The 17,162-nt window shown below is 41.5% G+C and overlaps 1 protein-coding gene across 1 annotated transcript in view; it reads right to left on the reverse strand.

Moving 5' to 3' along the window:
* LSAMP (limbic system associated membrane protein) overlaps positions 1 to 17,162 on the reverse strand; it is a 284,128-nt gene that overhangs the window by 32,228 nt on the left and 234,738 nt on the right. The window contains exon 4 of the mRNA XM_024764389.1: positions 8,118 to 8,252. Within this exon, the coding sequence (XP_024620157.1) occupies positions 8,118 to 8,252 (135 nt within the window). The remainder of the gene's footprint in view (positions 1 to 8,117; positions 8,253 to 17,162) is intronic.

A 17,162-nucleotide genomic window follows, 5' to 3' on the forward strand; every position in this document is an offset into this window, starting at 1 on the left:
TTTGCCAGAAAACAGCAACTTGGCTGTGTGTACATGGACAGAATAGACCCAAACCATCTGTTTATATTTTATAAAGGAAAAAGCTTATTTAGGTAAATTAGTGAAGTGAACTCTAATATACGAAATTCATTGACATCTCTGCTCTTCAGCACCTGGTTCAGCTCACTTATTTTCGGGTTTTTGTCTTCATATTCAAAAGTTATTTTCCAGGTTTTCTACCTGTAGAAGACCTGGATCCTCCTAGTTAAAAAGGATGTACAAAAGCATCATCAGGTTAGTCTGCAATTTTCTCCCCCATTTAATTTTCACATCAGTTTGGACATCTTTAAATCACTGTCCCAGAGAAGGGGAGTTAGAGTACATTTGGATAACACCACCAGCCCGTGTGTAAAGGTGAGCCGGAGTGGGTGGCTGCTTCGCTTTAGACTTAGCTGCTCATTTTTGTTTAGACGGAAAAAGGCAAGAAGATGAGTGGAAAGAACCCTCGACTGGAAACTAGGAGCGCTGGAATTTAGTTTCTGTTTGGTTGTGTGGACTTCCCATCACACACTTTATCTTTCTGAGTCTTGGCTTTATTATTTATAAAATGAAGGAACCACACATTAACGATCTATATAGCATCCCTTCCAACTTAAAAAATACCAATTCTAGGGGACTTCCCTGGCAGTCCAGTGGGTAAGACTCTGTGCTTCCACTGCAGGGGGCACGGGTTCATTCCCTGGTCGGGGAAGTAAGATCCCGCATGCCTCACGGCGTGGCCACCCCCTGCAAAAAACCCCCACACCAAACCAGTTCTAGTCAAAATGGCCCATTCTTCACAAATGGGCAGTTGGTAGCATTAGGACCCAAGTGTATTTTTATACCCATAACTCCTTTAGCCCTTAACCCTTAAATTGCTAAATTCAAAATTGTAACTCATTTATCTAATACATGGGTTGGGAGTCAGGATTAGAAGTCAGAAACAGCACACCATAGGTCTGATTTTGACTATTAACCAGAATTGTGGCCTGGACAAGTGTCTGTACCAGTTTGAGCTTTTTCTTTCTCATCCTTTAAAAGAAGAAGTTAGCTTAAAATGATCACCAAGTTTCCATTTTAAATCCTTTCATTCTATGATTGGTTATATAGATCATTAGAGCACATTAGTTCAATGGTTAATGCAATGATTAGTGGTAGTGGTGTGGATGGGGGAGCTATTTGTATAGAGATGGGGTATGGAGTAGAGGTTGAGAACTTGGATTTAAAGTTTGATAGACCTGAGCTCAAATCCAGTCTATGTCCTTCATTATCATTCATCATTAGAGAGCTCAGTACTTTGTCTAGAGTCACAGTGTCTCAATTTCCTCATCTATAAAATGCTGGAACCAGAGTCAGGGAGGTCCATTTGGAGACTGCTGAAGGAACCCAGAGATAGCCTGCACTAGGTCTTTGATAAAGGGGCTGGAAGGGAATGAACAGATTTGAGATTGAGAGATATGAGCCTCAGAATCGACAAGATTAGGTGTGAACAGTGAGGGAAAGAAGGAGGAGTGTCAAGGATCACACCCATGTTTCCAGCGTGGGCATCTAAGTGATGCCATCCACTGAATAAATGTTAGTTTCCCGTCTTCACCTCTTCACTGTATTAGGCTAGGCTCTTAAACTGCCACTCTACAATCTGTAGCATGTTGGCCAGAGTGATGATCTTGCTTGTGATTCAATTGGTTTGTTCAATTTGTAAAATGAGTTTTAAACAGTGTTTGTGAGTTTCTGGAGCCGCACGCTTAAGACTGACAAATCCTTAATGATAACTACCACGTTGCTAAACCAGGTCCAATCTGGGCCAGACTCCACATTTTCCACCACCTCTACCTCTGGGGCTCATAGTTGGGGCACCTCAACGTAATAATCCATGGTGGAGGTCTTCTAGTCCTTCCGCCATGGGACCAGGAACACAAGTCCCAGCTGTACAGTTTTATGGGTGAGTTCTTCCTCACTCTAGATGCTTCCTTCTATGTGGTGGGAGCTTATTTATTAAACCTCCTTGCTCTGGAACCCAGGGGGTGATTTTTCTAACTGAAAAATTAGGGAAGAGCAAACTCGGTTTGTTTGCTTCAACTCTCCCTTTTCTTCCTGCTGGGACCAAACTTCTGTCGGGGAGCAGAGGTTCTCCTCTGCTTCTCCACACTGATGTCTTACGTGGGCTCTTTCCTTCCTGCTCTCATGTGGGCAGGCCTGCCCCCGTCCAGGGCTGCATGATTGGGAAGGTAGGTTGGCCACACTAAGCTGCTACCTCTAATCATCTTGATCTCTAACAATGGGGGCAACTGGGCCTCGTATATGTCTCCTTTACTTATTTCTCATTTTGTTCAGGACCTGAATAACTAAGTAGTACTATTTATTAGTGTCTCAGAGATGACAGCATGGGAAGGATGACAGTGAGCTAGGGTTGAACACGTTCAAATGCATTGATCTTGGGGCAGGATGACACTGGTCAATTACAAAGACCAAACACTTGCTCCTCTCCTTGAAAATCTGGGGAGTTTCTCGTCCCAAGGTATAGTCACAGATAATGATAAATGTATGAAGAGTTCATTATTTCCAGTATTTCTCAAATGACACAGTGGTGCAGGTCTGTCCCACAGCTTATTGGAATGAACATTTCAAAATTCATTTGTAATGAATTCTGCATAGGTGAGGCTAAGAAAAGTTATTATAAATTGTATTGTGGCATGCCTAGTAGAGTTAAAATAATAGATGTCCTTGCTCAAAATATGGTTATAATTAAAATGTGGCTTAATAAAAATGCTATACAGAGGTCCATTGTTATTCTTTACGTGACTTTGCAATAGCTTACAATTGTCAGAGGACTCTTCCAGTTCTTATTACTTTAAAATTCTGGGTTCTGAAAATAGTAAGGGCTTTCTTCTTATATCACCAAAAATAAGACTCTTTCAGTTAGAATGAATAGGATAACAATGACAGTGGCCTAGCAAACAGAATATCATTCATTTACTCTTCCTAATGTTTGGAATAATAGTATAAAGGAAAAAATTCTTAATAAAAGATTCAATATAGAGACATTTACCATGTATCAGCACTCTACTAGGCTTTATTTATTCTTTTCATCCAAACGGTAACCCTAGGAAACAAGGATTATTAACCCCATATTATGAATGAGAAGACAGGTTTGCAGAGGGTTAGTAAATGTGCAAATTCACATAGCCAGCACTTGACGGAGTCTATATTGGAACCCATGTTCTAAAGCCCATGCTCTGAATCTCCCTGTGTTTCCATTTGAGTGAGTTCCTTTAGAAAGAAATTAATTCCTAATAAGGGAAAACAACATTTAGGGGAGTATGCTGGTAGTTTAAAAGGCAAATATTACGTATTTCTATTGAAAGGTACCCAAGATGGCACAACATGCACTGGCATAGTGGATATGAACCCATATTAGAAATCAGGAGATGTGGGCTCAATTTTTGCCTGTGCCACTTAACGTTGTCACCTCTTGAAGGTGACATGTTAACTTCTTGGAGTCCCTCACCTTTGAATGTAGGTGATAAGGCCTTGCCTACCTGTCTCACAGGTTTGATATAAAGATCAAATGAAATCTCATATATCAGAGCACATTTAACACCTGAAGTGATTACATTTATTATTTTTATTACTATTACTCACATGGTATCTTGGAAGGAAAGAGGGCTTTGGGATTAGACCTGGGCAGAGTTTCAACTCTCCCACTCACAGGTTCTTTGATTTTTGTGGCAGAGAATACTTACATTCTCTGAGCTTTCTTTTGTCCTCTGCACGGAGATGATTTGATTATCTCCTGGGTTAGTGTGTGATGGTGGACCGACGGGGTGGAGGCAGAGAACACAGGCAATAAGAAAGGCATTGTATCCAGAGAATTTAAAAACAATAATAAACCTAACTAAAAGTTGTCTTTTAAAAAAAAATCACCATGTACCAGCAATACTAAACCAAACATACCGAACGATGTTAGTGATAAAGTAAATACTCCTCCTACGGAGGCAGGCTGGGCCCCATATGCCTCTTTCCTTGGTTGGCCACTGTTGGTGCGATGATTACGGTGAATCACACAAAATTTCTAATAGAGTCTTGGTACTCTGGAGATACTCAGAAAATGATGGTTCTTGTACACATTGCAAAGTTATAGTAGCAAATCGCAGCACTCTGGATTCTTATTGAATAGTTCCTCTGATGATCCCATAATAGATTCATAAACATTAGCATGTGTCTTTATTGATATCATCAATAAAGATGTAAGAGTAAACTAAAGGTTGGCATGGAGAATGGAGAGGTGTAGTCATGAATAGTTAGAGAACGTAGCCAGTTTGGTTCCATATTGAGCCATTATTTTCCTCAAGGTGATTTTGGAATCAAAGTACTGAAAAGTCCAGTTAAAATGCAGTAATATTATCTGGAGACGACAGATGTCTCCAGTCCCAACTGTGGAATCTATGGTAGGTAACTTCTGCTTCCTCTAAATAAATGGCTCTCAAACGTAAGGGCAAGCTTTAGAAATGCCAGAGTCCCATGTCCCTCAGCATATATGTTGGGTTGGTTAGCTCTGGACACCAGGGTGGAGGCAGAGCTGAGTTGAAAGGGAGATGAGAAGAGGAGAACAAGTAATAAAGCGTGACAATGTGAACCTAGTTGGACAGAGAGCTGTGGGAAAGCTGAAGGCAGGAATATTAGCTGATCAGTGGGGTTTGGGGGCAGGCTTGAGAGCTGGGGGCAGCTTTTGAGGAGAATTTCTCCAGGAATAGGAAAAGTGTCCAGTATAAGAATAGTCCAAATAAAATTAAGTCCTCACTAACTGAACACTTACTATGCACTAGACATTATCTTTGGGATACTGGGCACTAGAATGAGACAAAGCCAGAAGTAGCTACTTTTAATGCACTGTGAGAACTGAAATTGAGGGATTACACCTAGAACCTGTAAATGAAAGGACACTTGTTCCTAGGGCTGGAATCTGGAAGAAATTAGCAACATCCTGTAAGATACAAGAAAACAGAAGTCCTGCCTATTGTACAAAATTTTACTAAGCTTATTTAGTTGAAGAGATTTCGGGTCAATAATTTAGCTTTTGTAAGCTCCAGGGCATCCTACCACTTAGAAAATAGATTTTTCATGTCAAATGGCTATGCACAGTACTGTAGACCAACTGTGGAGAAGGATTACCCAAGAGAAATAAAAAGGAGAGACTGTAGAATCCAGCTTGTAAGCTAAACAGGAAGAACTGTTCTATCTCTCTTGTTTACTGCTCTAGCTTCTCAGTGCCCTGGGACAAATATCTGTCAGCAAATGAGTAAATGAGTCAATGAGATGCTAGCAGGAGAAAATAACCAGCACTGGGATTTTTTTTTTTTTTTTTTTTTTTTTAGTGGTATTGTGGATCTGTTCATTATGATAATCTATTCAGCCATTAATTATCTTAGCCATCCTGATCCCCTGACCTAATTCCAAACCTTGTGTCTTGAAAAGGAAGAGGAATCAGCTTAAATAATGGGGCACTTTCATAGTAGGCAGGCTTATATGAAGTGACAAACTGGAAATTTCTCAGTTTGCATGAGCTTTGCTGGCCAGACCTGGTTCTATAATTTAATCTTGGAGACTACATCTACTTGATACAATTACATTTAAGTAGGGTGAATTGTTTGAATAGGACAACAGGTACAATGGCTAGTTCTTTTAATATAATAGAAACAAAGCTTATGAAGTGTTGATAAAAAGGTGATTCCAAAGGGCATTGATTTAGAACATGCTTCCTGATTTGTGGCATACATCAATTTGCAAAGTTTGGAGAAATGTTACAAGAGCAGAGTTTATCTGTTAGTCTTTCACCTATTCATTCAGTAAACATTTACTGAGCAATTTTTACAAGGTCAGGTATGTGCTAGATGCTGCTGGTTAGGACAGACTGTCTGACTAAGCTCATTAGAGTTTTCTATGTAATTTGTTATGACGTCATTTTAGAATCTTGAGTCTCTGTCCATATTCTTCTGTGGTTCACTCATCGTGAGGAAAAGCTCACATTTTTATAAAAGGCTTTTCTTGAAAATTATCAGTATTTTCTTCTGTTCTAAGTTACACTTTGGGGACAGTCAAGAAGGAGCAATGTCAGAATAATTGTGCTAATAATAATAGGACCCAGGCGGCTGGCTTTGATCTTGGGAACCATCTGCAATGCGGACCGCTTTGATGTTTCACACAATGGAAGCATAAATATTTTCTATGTACTCCATGATCGGACTTTCAGAAATCTAATGAAGATGAAGGTCGATTAAGAGAAAATAAAATCTTAACTCCGAAAGTCAGAGAAGAGGTGGTAGATGATGGCACAGCTGTGTGTACATTAAAAAAAGCTAACTAACCTAATTATAAACTTATATAAACACCGAGAGAAATTGCCTTTCATGTGAAAAAAAGGTCCTAAAGCATTTTATAACACTGGGATCATTAACGTGTCTTTGAAACACACACAGAACTGGAAAAGAATAGTAATACTGGCATTTCAAAACTCTATTACTTAAAAAATCGCACTTCAGGATAAAAGCACATCGGATCTCATCAAATGCATCCCCTTGTTCTTGGAAATGAGTGCCATAAATGCTACAGCAGAATCCTATCTGTTAGATTCTTCTAGGTCGGGTGTGAAGGGGATTTCGCCTTCTGTTTCAGAAGGCTGCCAGGCTGGAGCAAGACCACAGGAAATAGTGCAGTCCAGCATTGACCGGGTCACTTAAGTCAAGTTTCCTCAGCTCTTTGAGCCTCAGTTTCCAAATTTTTAAAGTCAGACTAAAGATGATCTCATGAGTTTACTGTGAGGATTAAATGACAAATGTAAATCCCTTAATCAGTGCTGCACATAGTAGGTACGAAGAATTGAAAACTTCTCTTTCTCTTTCTCCTGAGAGCATGGGCTTTAGAATCAAACAGGCTGGAGTCTGCATCCCTTTTCTTACTCTTGCTTTCTGTGTCATTTTGGAAAGCCAATTATACCTCCTAGGGCTCTAGTGTTTCAAACTTTAAAATGGAGTCAATTATATCTACCTTGTTAGGGACTTTATACAGTATCACTGGCACACAGTTTAACTACATGGAAGGCTTAAAATAATGGAAAGTAACTTACAACCATCCAAAGCATATTTTGAAACATGGGTTAAGATGTATGTGCATGTGTGTCTGTGCGCCTTTGTGCATGTGTGTATGTATGTTATATGTGCACACGTGAGTATATGTGTGGAGTGTGTATTTGTGTGTGTATTTGTGTTAAACACACAGGAAGGAAGAACTGTCAGGACATCCTTTTATCCCTGTCACTAGCCACAATTATGTGATGTGGAACCTGAATTTGAATGATGTGGACAGTCACTCCTCACTGAACAAGGTAAATGAATTCTCTTTATTCCTTTGCTGGGTGACACATCATATGGATCCGCCCCTGCCCCCCATCCTTTTGAACTACATCTAAGGATCCTTTCATCTGAGAAGTTCAAAGTTTGCCCACTTACCGATGTATCTTAGTGAAATCTTCCTTTCTAATGCCCATATTTTGGGACAAATAGATAACCAATATTAACTTATCAGGTATCCCTCGTAGCCACCGGGGACACATGGTATCTGACCACAGTGGCTTAAATTTGTTCCCAAGGCCAATTAGTTCAATAGCGGAGGATAAAATATGGTCTCGAATTATTCTCTTCTGACAAACAATACATTAAGGTGGAAATTCCAGTTAAAGCAGTCACGAGTTGTTGTTTTTTTCCAAAGTGGTATGACCTTGGTCTCCACAAAGACTAGAAGAGTGATGATTGCCTAAAGTGCTAGTGTGGTCTGATCATGTTTTCTTAATTCTGTAGTCTAAGTAAAAGACAGAGCGTATTGTTAAATGCATTATAGGTTATATTTAGAGTTGGTACAGTTGATTTATCAAATTCAAGGGCCAAGTCCTGCCCTTGGATATGTCCAGTGTACAAATGTGCATCCCTGACTAGAGGAGCATCTGCTTGAAATGCAATGTTCTTTTGATATAGGCTCTTTAGAGCTCGCTGGAGGTGGAGGTGGGCCCTGGGCACATGGCACCTGCTGGCTCCTGCCATACTCACAGTTCACAGTGACCTTGACTTGTTTGACATCCGCCGAGGAGACCTCATTGGCAGCTTTGCACTCATATTTGCCTGACTGCTCTCTGGTGATGCCGAGGATCTCCAGATATTCTTCTTCTCCTTCAAATTCTCTTCCTGTAAAACAAAGGTTTGCACAATTTTTTTTTTTAAGTTTAAAATATGCAGGAGATCACCTCTTTTTTTCTTTTGAGAAGCAATAGATCCACATGGCTTTTCAATAATTTGACAATGTTCTTTGTCTGAGGTCAGGTTCTATAGAAGCAGACTCCAAGACAAAAAGTCATTTGAAGATGATTAAGGAAGGAAATGTTCTCAGGAAAAACTGGTAGGGGAGTGGGAAAATGGGATCTGGCAGAGAAAGGAGCCAAGCTGGGGTGCAACACCAGGTCTCATCCCACAGATGGCAACCCAGCTCAATCCCTCAGGGAGCTCTGGGCACAGCACAGGTCCCACTTCAAAGCTGTGCTGACCAAGAATCAAGAAGCTGGAGTGTTTATACATCACGCTCATCTGTCACTGGCTAAAGGTTTAGAGCAAAGTGGGAGTCACCGCGAGGGGCATGCAAGTTGTAAAGGGGTCAGAAGGGCAGCCATTGAAGTGCTGAATCATCGATTAGACCATGCTTCAAAGCACTCTTTCAACTAAAGTTGCTATTAGGACACATGGCTTCCCTTTGAGAAACTGTCACTCTTCTCCCCCAGATTATGTGGAGTTCTCTTCACGAAGGTCATGTTCGAAACCCTGTCTTATAGTTATGGTTTCCTTGTTCAGTGTCAAACTACATCACCAATGAAACTTTCAGGCCTTGGACCAGATCCAAGAGATTGTGCTGCTGATGGCACATTTTGTCACGTGGGAGGGCTAGGGAGCTAAATATGATTGGCTTAACCAGTTGGGATTAGGGGTCTGGAGGCCCTTTTTAGAAAGTTGCACAAAAATGTCTCCATTTTCATAAAGAAATGTCAAGATAGGCAGGCTTGTTTAATTCCCCTGATTAAAAGACTTTATTTCTGGAGAGAGAGAGAGAGAGAGGAAATGGAGGCATGGAGGTGGAGAGTCGGGGGGGGGAAAAAAGGGGAAAGAGAAAGTGAAGAGGAAAGGGGACAGAGCAGGGAAGAGCTTGGCCAGAAAGGCCTATAGACATCAGCTAAATTCAACTTCCCTCACCCTCAAGTTACAAACCCCACTGCTGTGGGGTTAGGCCAGAGCAGCTGGAAGGGTGCTAAATAACACAGTCCTGCCACCATGAAGAAAACTTGCTCCTGGTCATCCTACACTAAATGGTACCAATTAATAGCTCTGTTCACATGCCACAAGCTGTTTTCCTTTTCTGGAAATTGCCTGATGGCCAAATCAACATAACAGCCAGCCAGCACAGAGACAAATTCACTGCCTAAATATGTCAACTCAGTCTGTTAACTAGGCTCCCAATAGAACCTAAGGCCTCTTTTTTTTTTTTTTTTTTTTTTTTTTTTTTTTGTGGTATGTGGGCCTCTCTCTGTTGTGGCCTCTCCCATTGCGGAGCACAGGCTCCGGACGCACAGGCTCAGCGGCCATGGCTCACAGGCCCAGCCGCTCCGCGGCACGTGGGATCCTCCCGGACCGGGGCACGAACCCATGTCTCCTGCATCGGCAGGCAGACTCTCAACCACTGCGCCACCAGGGAAGCCCGAACCTAGGGCCTCTTTGAAAACATTCTGTAACGCAACTGTCAGGAATACTCCAAGCTTCAAGTCTTCTGTTAATTGTCACTAACACTAGTTTGAGGAAACTCTGAAATCCCAACAACAAAAAGGCAATAGTTATAATTATTTGGTTTGGAGTCCTGCACGTTATCTAGCACATGCTTCTACTGAAAACTTTTTAGAATTAGTCTGTAAGGGTAGAGCTGCATATTACTTATAATAGGCCATCTTATTTCCTGCCTGTGTTTTCACCTTTTTTCTTCTCCACACTCATGCAAGTAGTCAGACCCAACTTCTCATGCTACAGAAGTAGAATGTGGTAGGAAAGAAAACAGAAATCTTAGAAAGGGTAATAGTCCACTTTACTGGGTTAGCTGGGAAGACTTTGGACTTGGAGGAGAAAAAAAGACCTTTCCAGCATACTTGCAGCTATGAACTGAGAGTCATGCCAACGAAGTGATGCTAAGAATCTTCTAGTTAAATATAAATACCCTGAAGACAAATGGCAACATTGACAACTGCAGGCCAAAATAGGATAAAGCTCATTAAAAATCTGGAGTGCAAAGGTGGGATTTACAGTAAGACAGCATTATTGATTTTGAGAATAATGGTGGATTATGATGAAAAATGAGTAAAAGATGAATTCAGAATGGTTTAGGATATCTGCCCTGCCCTGCTCCTGCATCCATCAACCTTATTGCTAGGTAGGTACAGCGTTGTTAGTAGAAGAAAGGGAGAAGGAGTATAATCTTCTTAGAGATGGCTAATAACACTGAATTCTTTTCACTTCCCATGAAATACCTAGAAAGGCTGGGTAATGGATCCCTACCTTGCATTTTGAATTTCTGAAAGGTATAAACCAGTTCCAGGCATGGGAATGATGATTTTTTAGCAACAACCAAGGCCCTACCCATTTGGGAAGCTGGCACCTGTGAGAGTAGACATTAAGATGAACTAGAGAAAATAAAGTAATATTTATTGGGTTTGGGACCTCCAATTCTTACATGAATACTAATGTAGGTATTCATCGGCTCATTTTTTCCCGATAAGCAGATAATAAAACAAATCTTCGTGGGATGAATTTTCAATCTCACGTCTCTAGGAAGAATTTCCCCCAATACTACATGGGGATGAAGGGGGAGTTTTCCATTAAATGCCCTACCCATAAGGCAGAAATGTCATTTTTGTTTCTCCCATGCTAGCTCTCCTGCACGTTGATGGCCACCTTTATCTCCAGCATACAATGTGCACGGTTGGTTCACTAAAAGCAGGGGAGTTTCAAGATGCAAACCAAATATAGGTAAAAGAAACTAGCCGGTCTTCCCCCATCCAACAATCTTGACAAAAATTTAAAATATTAAACAATACCTCTGGGCCCTTGTCATTCTTCCTTTATCTCTCGGACCCTTCATTTGAAACTCTTATCCTGGCACAAGAAGTGCCAGGAAGCTAGTCTATTTTTCTTGCACCCACAGGAGCCTTCACTCACAACACATTATCTCTCCTGGTTCACTTGAGCATTCCTCATTAATCCACAGTGATCTGAGAGGAAAGGGATACTTTTGTGCTGCTAGAAAGTCAAAGAACCAGACTATAAATTCCTCGGGGACTGTGTCTTGCAATATCCCCGTGCACAGCACAGGGTTTGGAACAGATTCATTACTCAACAAATGTTTGCTGAGTTAGCTGAACTGAATTAAGAAACACAAGCAAAAACTAGAGTCAGATTCAACACATCATCTAGCTTAAGAGAACCAAGTATTGAAAGGTACTTTCTGTACCTTCTGTTCTTTCTGTAATCGAAGCTGGCGTATAAATCCTCTCCCTTTTAATGATCCTAACAAAACACCCTTTTACTGGGGAAGGATGGGTGTGCTGAGTCCTCTGCTGTGGAAATGCTGGGCGGGGCATCTCTGGCCATGCCCTGAGAATGTATCTGCTATGCAGATTTATTATTTCAGGAAAAGGTGTACAGACACCAGCAGAGCCCCAGATGGAAATGGGCACAACGCCATTCCTTTCATCTAATCAACTGCAGTTTCTTGTTTCAAGGCATGGAATACACCACGTTAATCTTGAGTCGCAGAATTTTTTTTTTTTTTTTTTTTTTTTTTTTTTTTTTTACCGTTTCAGAGCACAGGCTCAGGACGCGCAGGCTCAGCGGCCATGGCTCACAGGCCCAGCCGCTCCGCGGCATGTGGGATCTTCCCGGACCGGGGCACGAACCCGTGTCCCCTGCATCGGCAGGTGGACACCCAACCACTGCACCACCAGGGAAGCCCCTGAGTCGCAGAATTTTAAAATGCATTCAGGTCCTCTTGCTCCTCTCCCTTGGCTCCCATGTATCTGTCCACATCAGGGCACCTGTTCTCCATTCTTTCAGTTCCCTCTGACTAGCTGTTCTCAACCCAGGGATCCTGTCACCATCTCCCTATACTCTCTCAAGAGAAGACTTTTAGGCCAGAATCTGACATTCAACCTGTTGGTAAATTCTCTGGTGGCATAAAGCCGTATGGCTAACGTGGGCCCTTCTCTTGTTCCTATCTATTATTTTCTGCCCTTATTTAAATGTTTACCTGAAATGCAAATTTCAATATTTTGGTATCTTAAACATCTCAACCTGTTTCCACAAGCTTGCTCACGTCGCCGAGTGTTATATTTGTTCTGGGATCTAGTGTTTAGTTTAAATCTCCCTTTGCTTACTGTGCTTTTGTGTCTCCTGGCAATATTCAGCTACCAGGCTAAATAATTTCTCATCCTCCTAAGTGTATGCACGTTTCAAACTCTTCACATAATTAACATATCGCCTCTTAGCCACTGTTTACTCAAGTTCTACATATTAGTTCTTTTAATATTTCTTCATAAGTCAGAAAGAAGGGCCTCGAGCTAGTGGCAAGAGGAAAGTGTTCTCTTCTGTGTTCCCTGATGTAGAGGCAAATCAGCCAGGAATAACGCCAATTAAAGTATGCCAGGTGCCACCTCCTGAGTGCAGTGCCTTCAGAGGACCGTGCTTTGGTGAAACCTGTAGAGTTCACATCCAAGATGTCGATTTATTTAGATTTCCAAGGTTAACGAGGCATCTGGAAGCAAGCAGCCATCTGAAATTAAATACCTTTCCTTCGTGTCTCTCTCTCTCTTTGTCCCATTCTCTCCTTCTTCCTCCTCTCTCTCTCTCCCACTGTCGCCTCCTTCCCCCAACCACACGCATACATACAAACAGCTATTTATTTACATATAACCATTCACTCTAACTTTTAGGAAACAACATGTCAATTCACTAACACCCAAATATTTGCTCACTAAACACAGCAGGCTTATTCTTGAAAATTCTCCAGGGTATGACATCCAACACCCTATTTGGAATTAAAAAAAAAAAAAAAAGACTGCTATCCTAATAATCATTATGATATCTGTCTTTCTTTTCCTTTATCTGAGATCCAGGAAATGAAATTTAGAAAACTTGTTAAATTTGAGTGTTTTATGACTTTAAAGTAGAATCCCAAGGATTCTTATATATTAGGAAATAGATGAAGCATTTTTTTCTCCACTATTCTGAGAAGAGTCTTATAATGTCTTTGTAGATCATCCTTTTACAGAAGGGAGCATGGGTTTTAAACAGGGTTGACATTCCCTTTACTCACCTAAATTTGAATATTTTATAAGTGACTGTAAACACACTGGCTATAAATACAAACACATATACAGATGAATGAAAAGCAAAGAAGTGGCACTTGTCTTGTAGGCTATATATGTATGTATGTGTGTGTTTGTGAGTCTGTGGTCGGAAAGACGGGTGAAGAGGGTGAGAAAAAGCCAGCTATGAACTTCTACCTCGAAAAAGAAAAAGAAAAAAGGATCGCAAATCAATGATGCCATTTGAAGTTTCCTATGCTAATTTCAAATACTGTAACAAGTTTCTGTTCTTACAGTACATTTCATGTTTTCGTTCTTTTTTTATTTTTTTAGCCTAAGGACATACTCACCTGTTCCTGTTTTTGCTTTCCCTACTTTTTTTGCACATCACGTTCTGTACAGACATGCTAAAAAAAGGAAGAGAGAAAGAAACACAAGAAATCTAGAAAAAATACTTGTGATGAGGTACTTTTTATATTTCCAGCCATGTCTCTCTCTAGATCCTTTGAAGTTTTTGTTTCTCGGTGTCATATCCCACCTGAGAGACCCTTTAGTGTTTGACAACTTTTCTGTCCAAAAGTGGAAACCGCTTCTCATCCCCACCTCTCATCACCCATCAAGGGAGGGGTGAAGAGTAGTAAATGATCCATGATTGAAAGAAGGAAGGGGTAAGCAGTGGACACAGTTGTAAGAGCAGAAATCACAGGAGAATAAGGAGACACAGGGGAGAGCAATGTATTGAAAAGAATGAGGGGGAAAAGACTGAGAGAAGTGATACAATGAGGATGATTATAATAGAGAATTCTCTAGAGACAGAGGCATTTGACTATTAAGATATTTGAGCCTACATGGAAGGGAGGGGATTGATTACTCTGCTGTAGAAATGTTCCCTATTTGAATAGTAAGACAACAGGGTGTGGATTATGCAAATTGGCCCCATGCCTTCTGTAGCCCCAAAGGGTGTATTTAGTACCCAGAAATCAGAGGCAAGCACAATGCCAGGAAGGATTCACAACTGGCTTTGGCTCGATGAATGAATATGGGCCAAATGAAGAACGTCCTGGCATCCAGAAAGATCCAATTCATTACGGTTTGTGTTTTTGCTTTCACATGCAAAAAGTCAGCTAGGTGGGGTTTCCCTGGTGGCGTAGTGGTTGAGAGTCCGCCTGCTGATGCAGGGGACACGGGTTCGTGCCCCAGTCCGGGAAGATCCCACATGCCGCAGAGCGGCTGGGCCCGTGAGCCATGGCCGCTGAGCCTGCGCGTCCGCGGAGGCTGTGCTCCGCAACGGGAGAGGCCACCACAGTGAGACGCCCGCGTACCGCAAGAAAAAAAAAAAAAAAGTCAGCTAGCTGACAGTTTGAGCTCGGCATCCAACCGGAAGATGCCATCCACACATCCTTTTCAGTCCTGGGCCATGGCATTTTGTTATTGTACTCATACTTAACCATTATCCCCTACTTGGTGTCAGTTTTCAGAAACCGTTCTGCCCTTGTAGATGCGAGGTTTGGAATCAAGAGCCCCTATGTTTAGTCTCTGAAGGGGAACGCTATTGATGGCAGCTAACCTTCCATTGTAGGGACCACATCTGCTTTTGCTCATCATCGTACCCCTAGTGCTCAGCATGACGCTGGATGCTGGAGTGCTCGAGAAATTTTGCAGAGGAAGGGTGGAAGGAGTTACCACTTAATAAACACAAACTAGGTACTTTGCTAAATGACTCAGACATTATCTTATTTAATTCACAATACCATTAAGATGAGGAATCCAGGTTTAGAGAGGACCTTTAAGGAACTTGCCTGAGTTTATAATGATATTAAGGAAGAGCAGAGGTTTAAACCAGGTCTGTTGACTTTTGCAGCCCATTTTCCCAACTAAGCATGACTATTTTTATTAGTAGAGATCCTAGTTAGCTGAATTCTTAGCTCTCAGAAGCTGCTCTATTTCTGTCTTCTGAATATACATGTGAGGTTGAGAATGGGACACTTGGGGAATTTCCAAAACAGTGTAGCTCAGTTATACACAAAGAAAGTAAAAAAGGCAGCCTTCAGCTTTTATAAGATTTGTCTACTTAATTTCCTCATCAAGAGAAATAAATAGAGCAATACCTGAGAAAAAAGCTGGTATTTAAAAGTTTAGACTCACTCACTTTTTTATAGAGGTCCCTCCAAAAGCAATATAAAATGATGGTTGCACATGAATGCCAACAAACAGCAAAGGAGCTACAGGAACAGTGTAGCATGCACTTATATTAGGAAAGACTTACTGGGAGGAGTGAAATTTCAGGAAGTTGAAAAACACAAGTGGAGAGAATCAGAGCCGGCAAATTGTACAAGGGTGTGGCAATTTGGTTATCCTGCCTGAAATAGACTTCTCCACATTCAGGAGAAATAAGCAGCGTGATATGACAGCAGGACATAGGCTAGTGTGTGAGGGGTGGTGTGAAGATTCTGGATTTGCTATGTTCAGTATCTCTGCATCCCAGTGAAGACACAGTGGAGCCTTCTGGCTCCCATAAGGTATTGAGTAAAATGACATTTAAAAAAATAATTTGGGACTTCCCTGGGGGCGCAGTGGTTACGAATCCGACTGCTAATGTGGGGGACCTGGGTTCGATCCCTGGTCCAGGAAGATCCCACATGCCGCGGAGCAACTAAGCCCATGTGCCACAACTACTGAGCCTGTGCTGTAGAGCCCACGTGCTGCAACTACTGAGCCTGTGTGCTGCAACTACTGAAGCCCACATGCCTAGAGCCTGTGCTCTGCAACAAGAGAAGCCACTGCAATGAGAAGCCCGCACACCATAACGAAGGGTAGACCCTCCTCACCGAAACTAGAGAAAGCCTGTGCACAGCGACGAAGACCCAATGCAGCCAAAAAATAAATTAAATAAATAAATAAAATTTTTAAAAAAATTGTTTTAAGCTTTCTTCCATCTTTCCTTACTTCCTTTCTTGAGAAAACAGGGTGTGTAAGCATGGAATTCCATGGAAATTTTATTTGTTTAAAGTCCTTTGTATATCAACACCATTTACTCTTGGTGCCAGTTTCTTGGCACTGAGTCCCAACATGTATTGTAATAAGCTGCCCTGTGAACTGCTGTGAAAGCGGAGATGGCTCTACAAGGTTGTCAAATAGTCATCATCAACCCTGACTAATTGGCAGTGGCTACCTGGAGCATGACATTGAGAAGGATGCTGAGGCAGAGTCTAGGCTCAGTGGGAAAGAGTGGCAACGTCTATGAGGGCAGGAGAAGGGAATGTGTGCACATCCTTGGACCCTCACCTGCCCTGGGGTCTCTTGTAGTCCACCTGAGTTTTTTTGGGTATAAAGAAATGTGTCCTAAATACAGCATGTAGGTTGAAAGCTAGTGACTTCCTGGGTTTGAATGCAGTTTGTACCATTCGGAAAATCAGGATAGAGTGCTTATTTTGGAGTGAAGATAATGAGTTTCATTCTTGACATGGTTGGTATCAGGTTGAAATATCCCGGGGAGTGCATTTCATAGGCACTCAAAAATATGGAGCTGCCAAAAGACTAGGGCTAAATGTAGATTAAACATGGAATATATACATTGGTAGTAATTCAAGCCACCATAGTAGGGACTACAGAACATTTGTATGATGTAGCATCATGTCATAAAGCAAGGAATCACTGTCGTCTTCTTTTTTTTTTTTTTTTGCGGTACGCGGGCCTCTCACTGTTG

The sequence above is a fragment of the Neophocaena asiaeorientalis genome, unplaced genomic scaffold (assembly GCF_003031525.2).
Source record: "Neophocaena asiaeorientalis asiaeorientalis breed wild unplaced genomic scaffold, Neophocaena_asiaeorientalis_V1.1 scaffold393, whole genome shotgun sequence".
NCBI classification, from domain to species: domain Eukaryota; kingdom Metazoa; phylum Chordata; class Mammalia; order Artiodactyla; family Phocoenidae; genus Neophocaena; species Neophocaena asiaeorientalis.